Raw genomic sequence first — 12,128 nt, forward strand, 5'->3', positions numbered from 1 at the left:
GGTTGGGTTAACATTGTGCGTCTACAAATATGTAACATGATCGACTGATGTCTGAACTCTTCATGAACACCTTGACCATGTTTGTATGTCTTTTTTTGCTAGCTATGCATAATGCATTGCTTCTATGACAAAGTGACAGTGGAGAGTAGATTTCCCTATCAAAGTGGTTTTATGTGACATAAAATTTTAATGCACACTTGCCAGTTAATGAGAAAAAACAAAGAAAACAGAAGAAAAAAAACATTTTCTGTCACTATAGACGACATTCAAGCATGATACCAGTTATGTACTTTTAATGGAATACATGAGCATCTCATAAGTTCTTTATGGATTTTATGCCTTTTGCTTTAAACCACCAACAAAAGTCAAAATGTATAATTTATGATTTGCTCTTAGCATGAAAGCTCCATGTCAAATGTCTTGCATGTGGACTGCGGATTGGCTATCTTAAAATAGTAAAATATTCAGAAAACGATAGCACTCCGTGGCTTTGTGTGTCTTGACTTTGGTTGGTGCTTATATAACAAGATGTCAAGAAATGTCAACACCATGTATCTGTCAGCCTCTGCCAGTTTTACATCAGATTTTCCCCAAACATTAAGGTTAAGGAATCAGTCATTCCTCATCCCATAACCGGCATTCCACAACTGTGTGTACAAATTAGGAGACAGAAGTCTGTTGCCAGGAGACAGATGGACAGACTCACTGAAAAGGAACAAAAAGAGATAATAAAACAAAGATATCTCACCTGTAAAGCCAAGGGGACATTTGCAGGAGTACTGAGGGGGAGATGTTGGCTGATTTGTTGCAATGCATGTTGCCCCATTCAAACAGCTGTTTGGCTTTATCTGACAGGCATCACCCACATATTGACAATATTCTCCAACCCAACCCCGGGCACAAACACACTGCAGGAATGCAGAAAATTATTCATAAGATCAGTAATATAGTAGAGTATACATCAATCTATAATAAAATGTATCATACAGAGCACACTGTATTAGAGAGAAATCATTGAATCGTGCACATTTTGAGCCTGGAGATGAATGAACAAATCACAGCTTCAAATAAATTTCAGTTCACCAAAAATTACTTCGAGAGATATTAAAGATGGTTTAATTGGCTTTGAGACGTTTTCAACCAAGATTTCTACCATCACCACGATATAATGGAGATTAATATAATTTTTGACAGTCAGAACTCAGTGAACAGCTTTAAATAAAAATTCATAGTACTTTTTTTTTTTTTTTTTTTTTTTGCCTTTTCATTAACGCAAATTCAATTACGCAGTTGTGAAGACTAAAATCCTGGATGGACAATAAGAAAAACCTGATCCAAATAAGCTAAAACAGGGTTTCACTCTAAATGTGCACCTCAGATGTTTCTTTGTCACAAACACGAGGTGTTACAAAGAGAAAAAACACAAACACTACTCTCTATATCTAGCATTAAAATGATTTTTATGTTATCTCTAGTTGTGCATATGGAGCTTCTACACGACACACTAACCATTTTATTACTACCCACAGTAAATATTTATTCACATTCAAACCCTAAAAGTCACAAAAATATAAGAAAACATTAAAAGAAAAACTTGCACTTGCAGTTAGCAACAATTTTTGACTATCTCTGACCAAACGTGCACCAACATAAAGCATGTAAAAGTAGATCGTAGATAAAGAACCCTATCAGTGGTCTAATGGAACAAGACTGATGGAGAATAATTAGGAGCTATGGGGCATTACAGAGCACTCTCAGGTGTTGTAAAAAATGCAGACATTTGAGAAGACTGAGAAACTGGGAGGCAAATTAGACCTGGACCTGTCAGTCTGAACAAAGCTTCCACATATACACCAGGATTTAATGACTTAGAATTGGATTACTGCTTTCTGTAGTCATAGAACTACCACTGATGTTTCTGTAATTCTCTTTGTATTTCACTGTCATATAGACAACATTAGAAAACCCCCCAAACATTTAAACATGTCTAAACCAGGTCTTATCTCTGTATTTGTACTGCATGTACTTTATATTCAGGGACAACTGTAAGAACATCACGCAATAGTTGCCATTCTGAAGCATTCATCATTACAATCGATCCAGTGCATAACTGTTGCATCATTAAAGCAGATTTTATAGTCTAAAAATGAATACTTGCTAACAAAAAAGCCACACACCAAACAGATTCACAGGAAGGTCAACATGCTCAAATTTCTGAAAAGTGCAAAAGGTTACAATACACCATTTAGATCAATATTACTCTGGAAATGATCAAATGCAATAACGAAGAGTGGACCACTCCCATGTTTTTAATCACAAAAAAGATTTTTAAAAATCTTACTACCGAAACAGAACATTTATTTTATGAATCCTAACAACACTTATGAATGAGTTCACGCTGCGTCGACTCTGTATGCGTCATGAGTCATATTTCGTGGGCTTTATTGCATTTCATTATGACTGAAACCTTGAATTACTTACCTGATATCCGCCAATTACACTCAAGCACAATCCCTCATTTAGGCAGCTGATATTGAGCAGACTGCAGTAGTCAATTATTTCTTCACAATTCTTCCCAGAAAACCCACTCAGACATCTGTTGAGAGGCGGTCAGTGTCATCAAAATCAATTCACCTTGAGCTTTAAGCACTAACAAGCAATGCTGTGTTGTTTCTTTATACGAGATTTCTGGGATTCTAATTCAGTTTTCCGCATGATCTGATTCTGATAAAGACAGGGGCGTGTCGCTAATCAGGTTAGCATTTTTTATCCATTTTCTGAAATGCTTAGCGATGTTAGCGTATCATACCAAATCAAGCTCTAATGTGAATCAAATTAACTATACTGTATAATATGCCAAATATACACTTCCCTATATTTGTATTATATTTGGTTCTTATTTAGTCAAATTTCTTGTGTGAGAGTTGTTATCTGATAAACAAATTAAACCAGTTTATCTGTTTTGTGGTCTGGTACAGTTTAATATCTGGATATCTTGAAAGATGGCAGAAATGAATGGCATGAAATGGAAACGTTTTCATAGGAAAAGCATTTAAGTCTCTGTTTCAACTCTCAACAATGACTTCCTGGAGCTTTTAAAACCGCTTTAAATCCTCCTCACATCAAAAGGTGGAAAAAAAAAAATCACATTTTTATTCATTCTCAGAGGGAGACACATTCATAAGAAACGCGAATCATCTTCAAGAAGAGACTCTGATGTTCCTATTATTAGATCTCCCTCTTACCTGCAGATGTAATCATTTCCCCTGGACACACAGGTGGAATTGTTCAAACATGGTGATGGACTACACAGGCTGTTCTGCCTCTTGCACGCTGTGGCCGCACTACCATCTGCACAGACACATTCAGAGCCCTGCATGGGAGAAGCAATACAACCTAGATCACCTGCAAGCCTGGGATAGGACGCTTAAATTACACAAAAGGTACATTCGATTTCCAAGTGTAGGAACACGGAACATTATCAATAAAAGAGCAAATCACTGTAGTGATAAAAATGGGCCTTCATTGAGTCACAGTTATATTTGCTACAGACTTCTACACTTTCATTAAATATAATCTAAATAAATAATAGGTTTTACATTTGTTTTAATATGGTTTTTAGATATGAGAGGCTAACAAATGTTAATGTTCTTGTAATTCAAAGTCAAACAGATTATGCTTCTAGGAAAAAATATATATGTCAAGCAGCAGCAATAATGTGCATTATGTTGATAAATGTCCTCTTTACTCTTCTCTGCTCGGGTATCCTTAGGTGGGTCTCGAAAATGTGTAGTGCACTTGGCAAACTGTAATGAACAAAACAAAGGTCGTAGAGAAAGACAATTAGACCACTGCTGTATTTTCCCCAGAGTATCCTCTAGAGCATTAGAAACACTACCACCTCTGCAAAATGTATGAGTATACTAGCATTTCCCGTGAAAGGTGCAAATTGCAGCAGGCATCCAATTACAAAAAGGTTCTGATGAGAGCCATTTCAAACTGGCACTTAAATATGGACTGGGTCATTCAATCAAAATGTTAGAGAAAGCAGACACCCTTTCCCACAGCTCATCTTCACCGGGAAATATTAATTGCTCCCGGAGCTTTTAGAATGAAGGCATTTGATCTCGCTTCAAGACACTATTAATTTTCATGTGCCATTTCTTGTTTACGTCCCACTGAGGGAAAACAAATAAGGGAAATAAAGTCCTCACGCGATCCCCTGCAGTGCACATTTGTTCCTCCTGACATGGGTACGACTTGCAATCGAAGTTAACTCGAGATTCGCAGTAGAGGCCCGCAAATCGTTCCGGACAATGGCAAACAAATCCTGTGGGACTCTCTTCACATGTACCACCATTTCTACATGGATTTGGGTCACAGGAGGCTTTCCTCTTCTCACACGGTGGGCCTGCAAAACCAGCAAAATAGATTACTGCACTTTTATTTAGAAACTATACTGCGTCTACTGGCGTTCTTAGCATAGCATGAATTTAACTATTCTGTATACTCTTGAATCTCAAATATTAAACATGGAAATTAACAAGCATGGAATGACTTCAAAGAATTTTCACACCAGAAATGAAATGCAGACGTTTGTTTATTGCAGTTTTTTCAACATTTTGTGATATGCCGATTATTGAAATAACACATATTGTGATTTATCACCTTTTTTCACCTGCAATTTATACCCTCAAAGTTAAACTATGACAATATCTGTGTTATTCAATAAGATAAGACTATGGAACTTATTATTACTTTTTCTTATGTTGTTGCTGCAAACCTGACATAAATGGTACCATTAGATGGAATGGGGTGATGTTCACAGTTAAATGTAATATTTAAAAAAAAAAATACAGCATTTACCTGTAATATACTGCTTAAAATTACATATCTGTTGCTGTCTATATAGGCAGAAGTTCACATTTAACAAAAAATCATATTTTACTATTACATTTGTGCTCAGCAACCTTCCTGTTTTATTGAATTATAACCAGAATACAACCAGCTGGCAGCCAAAGATTGATTCAGACTGATGGCAACATGTTAGGAATATGCCTACATTTATAAATTAGATGGCAATTATTTACAAAACTTCAGTCAGCGATTGCAGTCAGTCAAAGTCAGACTGCGACTGTTTGTAGACAGGTTCCTTCCTATCAGGCGTCCCAGTGTGTTGGATGATTTTTTTGTGTTCGTTTGTTTTTGGTTGCTGTGATTTAATCTAAGTTTGCTCAGCTAACGTTACCTCAGGATGGTGGCGCATGAGATGAACCCTGTAGTTCGCAGTATTTTCAGAGTATTTTAACTTATTTAATTAAATATCTATATTTAGTGCCCTTGTATCAATATAATATTGTCACACAAAATCTCACAGTAAACTGCTGTATCGATTTTTATTAACGCATGGTAAATGTCCTGGAACAGTTTTATACTACAGCTCAAATACTATTTTATTTTTATTCTCATATTTCACTGTTCTCATTTTATTTTTTATTTTTTAAAAAGTATACAAGTTTATTCATTAAATTCTGCTGTATTATTAAATTTTTTATGCGCACAACACAGTGTTATTTTTTTTTATTATTTATACATCATTTGATATACACCAAATTAAAGTTAACACAGATTTTTAACTGATAAACATGCATTTTACTAAGTAGTGAGCGCCACAGCTTTCAGCATATTGTAAGCATTTTCTTAGATAAAGTAACTTTGACCTAAGCTCTAGCCAGCAGTTTAATTTCACAACTGTGAACTTAACCAGGGACAAAGTAATGCTGCAGTGATATTGTGCACAAAGGATAAAATTAGACTGAAATCACTGCAAGGTCAAGGTGAATAAATTTTGATGTTATTCCCTTGTGAGGGTTTTTTTTTTTCCTTTCTCACATGACACCTACACATTTATCTTTCTAGTGACTTCTTTTTTTTTTGCATATTTTCTTTAATCCCCCTGCTGATACAAGTGCTCATGTCCCAGAGGCTCCTCCTAGCCTCCTCTGTGGGCATCAATCTTACTGTACCCAACTTCAGAGTTTGCTTTTTGCTTCAGCTCATTTTACATCAGAAATTGAGTTTTCAAAACTGGTCCACTCAAAGCTGCACCTCTACAAACTGCTTTCCTGTAGAATTTCCATCTCTCATATGTATTAATGAAGCATAATAATGATAATTCCCTCTGTAAAATGCTAACAATGTTAGTTAACACCGACGATGGTTTATATATTTATTACAGTCATTTACATTTGTGCTCTCATCTAAAACACCATTGTTTCTGCAGTGACTTTGAATTGCATCCATCTAATATGCATAAAACACCAGCATGTCAATGCCTAATTAAAACAGTTTAACAAGGCTAATGACTGCATATATACACCAAATTAAACTTACAAAACTTGGCTTTATTACCAACAAGATTTTAGAAACAATTAACACCATATTCCAAATGAAAATGGTCTTATAAAGATGGTAATACTTAACAACAAATGCCCTAGAGGTAGAGTAGAAGACAGTCAAATCAAAAGAAAATCTCATTTGAAACATCCCATGAGTTTGGCTCATTATTCTCTGCGCATAGACTTTGGCCTGTGAGGGCAGCCAGCACTGGAGCAGCCACTAACTTCCACTTGATTAATGAGCCAACTGCAGCAGGGAGGTAAAGGAAGCACGAGCTCTACAGAACTCCCAAGAAGCTGATGGGACACCAAGACACCATGACTGTGCGAAAGCACCCAGTGGAGTCTGCTTATTTGAGGGAGCAGCAGCAATTAAAGCCAATTACAAGAAGCTGCAAAAGCAGTCAGAGCATGTAAGTCCACAATTTGTTTCTGATGGAAATTATAGGAATTATCTATTTGACTTCAAACAAGGGCAGATGTTTTCTTTAATAGGGCCAACTATTTGGTTTTAACAAATGTAAGTAGCTGGTGATCATTATACTGTCATCACTGACAGCTTGGGTTAAAAGGCTTGCAAAATGCTTCTTTTACATGAAACAAAACAAAACAAGAGCAAAAAACAGCTAACACAAAAATCATTTGACTCTTTTTTTCCCCACTAGTTTCACTCCTAATGCTGTAGTTAGAGAAAAAAGTTACATTTCAAAGAGCAATTCAGACTTGAATAAAAGGAAAATATGATAAAGTTCATGTGAACCAAATTTAACATACAGTCTAGTCCACCGGTGTTGCATTAAGGAACTAACATAAGTATAATGTCCTCTACCTGATCGAAAATATTCAGTATTCAATTCAGCAGGTATCTGGCATTCACTACCAACAAGGGGATGAAATGACTTTTTTTTTCTCCTTCTTTTGTATGGCCTTAATAATCTCTTGTTATAAAGAAAAAAGAATATGCCAAACAGTACTGGAAGTAACCTTGAAACAACATCTCTAAAATAATAAGCTGAAAGCATGGGCTGGACTCGAAAGGCGAAGCTGTGACACTTCAAGAATGCTGCCAGGACAAATTGTGCTCCAAACAAAACAATGAATCAATGTGAAAAGCCACTTGGAGATTTTACTCCAGAAAGTTCATTGCAGGCTTGATTTTTACAGCAGAGAGTGATATCGAGGGCAGCCCGAAGAGCATCTAGGTCTTGTAACCATTTGTGTGTGATAACGATTGACCCGACTATACAAAAATACAGCGGATGAGACTAAATAATGAGCGAATCACTAATGTGCCATACATCTTCGCCACAGCAAAAGTCCCACTCAGCGCCTATACATGAGCGTCCAGCACTGTCTCTGAAGTGGATGGTCTTGGCTGGGAGTGAAAAATGTGTCACAGTGCTCTTTGATTTGCTTTTGTAAGTGATTCTTAGAGACGGGGATCAGCTACTTTAACCCTAAGCCTAAATATAATATAACCATGCAATTTGTCTCTGTGAATATGAGCAGAGCAGAAGAAAAGTGATGGATTTCCACATAACTATATCCAGTTCTCAGATGTATATTAATGTGTATCAACTTTACATCACGTGTTGTTTCTGTTGTGACCGAAAAAAGTGACGCGTTCGTTTTATCCTGAACTTGGAAGCCTGATGTGTGCCACCTGTAAAAGGCAATTATAAATACTATCATAAATGGGACTTATTCTTCAAATAACGAGCACTGAATAACATTCATTTTTATCTTTGCGCTCTCAGCAGAAACAATACACTATAAATTACATTTTACCTGATTGCCGTAAACCTTTATTTTATTAACTCCGGCATGCTCCGTTAGCTAGCAGTATAGCCCAGGCCCTTTAGAGCGGCACATCACTGGTTGTAATATGAGGTATTTGATTTGAAGTGGCCCCTTCATATATTATGATGACAAATATAACATCGAGTGGGATCAAGTTTATAGCCCACAAGGAAATGCTGATCTTTTTATGATTTATGATGATTTGAAGATAGCCCTCCTGTTTGAGGGAAATTACATGGTTCTGGGAGGTGAGGGAAAAACACTTTCCATTGTGCTTTGTATACAGAATTGCAGTAAACTGTGTGATTTGCTTGGTAGTGATTAAAACTGTGACATGCTGTTTAAAGAGCAGCTCTTCATTGTTACTGAGCCAGACAGTCCATCTACGTTATATAAACAGCCTTCTAAAATAAGAGATGCTTACCAGAGAAACCATTGTCACAGATGCATTTGAAGGATGCAGGTGATATTTGAAGGCATGTCCCATTTTCACAGATGCTGTCACAGTTTGCTTTCCCAATGATTTCAGAGCAGTTAACCCCTAAAACAAACAGCCCATTAGATGATTATTCACAGAGGACCAGGCACAGAAAAAAACAGTAGATGAGCAGAATCAAGTTTGCTTGCATGCACGGAGGTCTAATGCCTTTGATTTTAATTTTGTTAAAGAAAAAAAGTCATTACTGTAGATAATTCGGCAAGGAGCTTAAAAAAGGAAGTCATCTGGAATGCAAGCAATGTAAAAATTTATTCTGTTTGCATTACATGAGTGTGTCGGAGGGTTATGGTGAAAAACATTAACTTGATGTGTTCAATAAATCCATAATTGAGAAGCTGCTTTTACGTTCTTTCAGCACATGAGTACGTCTCTCAGAAACACTTCTTCTACAAACTTTGATTTTGTAGCAAATGCAACATGTTACAGCCACAAGTGATGTATAGGACTATTTTTAGATGCTCTGACCAAGCCCTTATTCAAACAATTACGAGAACTCATTAAATGGGATCAGTGACATTTGTGCTCACCTGTAAAATGTGGAGGACACAGACACTTATATGTTCTGTAGTGTGGATCTGTCGATCCATTGCTCAAACAGACTCCTTTGTTTTCACAGGGGTTATCCAAACAAGCATCAAACTTTTCACAAAACCTCCCGGAATACTTGTGGTGACATCGACAGTGGAATGCACTCTCTCCGACTCCTGTTTGACAGACACCGTTCCCCGAACAAAGTCGAAGCATCGGGGAGCTCCGACAAAGTTGGGTTTTAACTGTGACGTTCAGCCTCAAACCTAGCGTGCACAGCTGCGTGTCTCCTTCGTGCAGCGCAATAAAATAACGGTGACCCGGCATGAGCCACCTGGCATCGACTTGCTCTCTTTCATTTATGTTGTGAGGGAAGAGAAACTGATCTTCTCTCTGTCCTGTTGCAGAACAGCTTTCAAAGTTCTCTTTTGACACATTTAGGAGTTTGATGCCATATGACTTGAGTGTTTCATCAGCAGACATCAGCAGTTTGTCTCCATGTTGTAGCTGAAGTGGGCATATCTGTGGGAAGTTGAAAGGCTGCTCACTTGACTCGTCTCCCTGCTGGGAATCCCAACACTCAGAAACACTCCTGCAGATGTTCCCTATTAGAGTCCAATTCATTTGGATGGTGTTTTTTTTAAGGTGCCATTCGGTTGAAGGTTGCCTGTTGCAAAGGATTTGGCAGTGGATCATATGAATGGCCACAAAAATGAGACTCACGTGAAACAATGACGATCTCATGTCTCCTCTTTCTCTGTATTTAATCCAAATCAGTTTGGGACTTTTAAGAACGACTTTATGTGATGCTTTACTCCAAAGTCCACCAGAGTAGCAATCGCCTGAAGAAAACAAAGAGATTTTTTAAAATATGTTTTACGGCTACACACTGTTGCTGCTTAAAACTTTACCCAGAGCACTAGAAGTGACTGAGCCCATGCTGTTATTATGAAGATTTCATTTTAGAATAACACCACAGACCTATGGTTTCTGCGAGGGTAGCAGGAACTGTTATAATCATATGCAGTGCTGCTGACCACCAAGTGTGTCACAGCAGCCTCAGCCTCCCGGAGGTTTCTACAGAGAGTGACAATGTCAGATAAAATATTCTCTCTCCCCTGCTGGTGCCTGATACCTCAGTGTCAGGCAGCGAGATGAGTTAAAGCAGACAGCATTGTCTTCCTCCCTCAGGCCTTTTTCATACGTGTGCGCCAGATAAAACAACAAAGTAGAGAAGCCTCGCTGCAAGAAAAACTCTGCTTCTTGATCAGCTCACAAGGGCTGATATGAATAACTGCATGGCGATAAGTAATAAAACGCTGAATATGGAACACCAATATCAATAGAAGAGGGAGTGATAAAATGAATGAGATTGCAAGTATTGTCTTGGGGGTTCTGTGGGGACCCAGAAGACTTCATTTACACGAGATGAGGATGACTATTGTGTTTCACCGAACAAATTGGAAACCTGTCAGCTGATTTGTGAGAAAAAAATATTGAATTAAAATTTTAATAAAAGAAGACAAAATGTGGGATAGGTTTAGTGATTGCAGAATAATAATTACCAGCACCTGTGCAATGACATTTACATGTAGTTATTCGTTTTTTAATTAACTTTTATTTAAAGTTCAGTATTTTTACATTGACAATGAATCAAAGGAGATTAGATATGAAAGGATTCATTCATAGCAACAGAGCATCCCTTTATTTTTTCAGCATTTTGATGTTTTCTATCTGGTGCGAGCGGTGCTGGTGAATAAGCCTACACTTCAAAAAGTATGAAACCCGTACATTAGAGTTCTATAGCAGAAGTTGTGGTCATTGTGTGTGGGGAGAAAATGTGACAGATGTGATCCTTCTCCATAGTTACAGTAGTTCCAATTTTGGGTCCGGCAATTTCGTGGTGGCAAAAAAAGTGGCCAGACAGACAGGACACTGATGCGTTGTAAAAAGATGTCATTTTGGCAGTCTGTTGGTTTTAGTGTAAAAGCACCAAAAAACACATGATTGAGATTCTTGCCAGAATATTGTAACTATACTGTAAAACAAAGCACCTCACAAACGTCTCATAATTATAAAACAGGAGAAAAGAAATCAATGAATGTCATTATGAGATAATAGAAAAAGCTCTTAAAAAACTCAATATATATTCAAAGAAATTTAATTTGTACATTAAACCTTTTTTTTTTTTTTAAAAAAGAAAGACTTTGAGCAGATCTGTTTACATAATATGCCAGGAACCTTGAGCTGCTACTGGAACTAATGATTCAAGTTCTTCTAAAAGCAAGTTTTAGGTATTTACTTGGAAGTTATTATAATACACAAAGGAATCCTGGTTCGAGACTGGATGGAGACACAAATCCCTAAAAGGGTTGGGTCAGGAAGTGAATAAGCAAGTTGCCAAAAGTTTTCATCTAAATTACCTTTAAATGGCCACTGGGACATAAAAAAACAACAACGGACATATAGACTCATCAGTCAATCTGATTTAAAAATTGCTTTAAAAAGGGTAATTTTAAAAAAGCTTTTTCCCCCCGGAATCAATGGCAGCCAACCAACAGGTACAGAAGCAGGACCTCCTGTAAATTGAAAACAAGCAGAAATAAAGCACCTGTTCTACCATGGAAAATGTCTTGAGAACCCAGATTGGTGCCACTGCAATAAAATCAAAACAATTGCCATTGCAAAATATTCTTTTCTTTTGACATTTTTCCATTGTTACATTTATTAATATAACCACAGTAGGAACAAAACTCTAATCCACAATTAAGTTTAATCCTTGATTAGATGAAACTGTGGATTTGGAGAATCGTCAAGCCTGCTGCTCTTGGCTTACAGGTTGTAAAAGTATGTTAAGCATCCCTGTCGCATGCCTACAATGTTTCAAAAGACATGTGAAGATA

At 37.1% G+C, this 12,128-nt stretch overlaps 1 protein-coding gene across 2 annotated transcripts in view; it reads right to left on the reverse strand.

The window, feature by feature from the left end:
- The window catches only part of eys (EGF-like photoreceptor maintenance factor), a 166,182-nt gene extending 156,213 nt beyond the window's left edge, over positions 1–9,969 (reverse strand). The window contains exons 1-6 of one of the 2 annotated variants that reach the window (XM_085368758.1): positions 9,225–9,969; positions 8,623–8,739; positions 4,358–4,411; positions 3,246–3,396; positions 2,482–2,596; positions 749–908 (exon numbers count right to left, since the gene is read on the reverse strand). In XM_085368758.1, the coding sequence (XP_085224884.1) occupies positions 749–908; positions 2,482–2,596; positions 3,246–3,396; positions 4,358–4,411; positions 8,623–8,739; positions 9,225–9,969 (1,342 nt within the window). Of the gene's footprint in view, positions 1–748; positions 909–2,481; positions 2,597–3,245; positions 3,397–4,214; positions 4,412–8,622; positions 8,740–9,224 lie in introns of both variants that reach the window. The other variant, XM_085368757.1, reaches the window with a different exon arrangement.
- Between the last annotated feature and the right edge of the window lie 2,159 nt (positions 9,970–12,128).

This window comes from Diplotaxodon limnothrissa, linkage group LG13, assembly GCF_057381915.1.
Source record: "Diplotaxodon limnothrissa isolate DT_005_m linkage group LG13, D_limnothrissa_male_GT1.1, whole genome shotgun sequence".
Taxonomy (NCBI): domain Eukaryota; kingdom Metazoa; phylum Chordata; class Actinopteri; order Cichliformes; family Cichlidae; genus Diplotaxodon; species Diplotaxodon limnothrissa.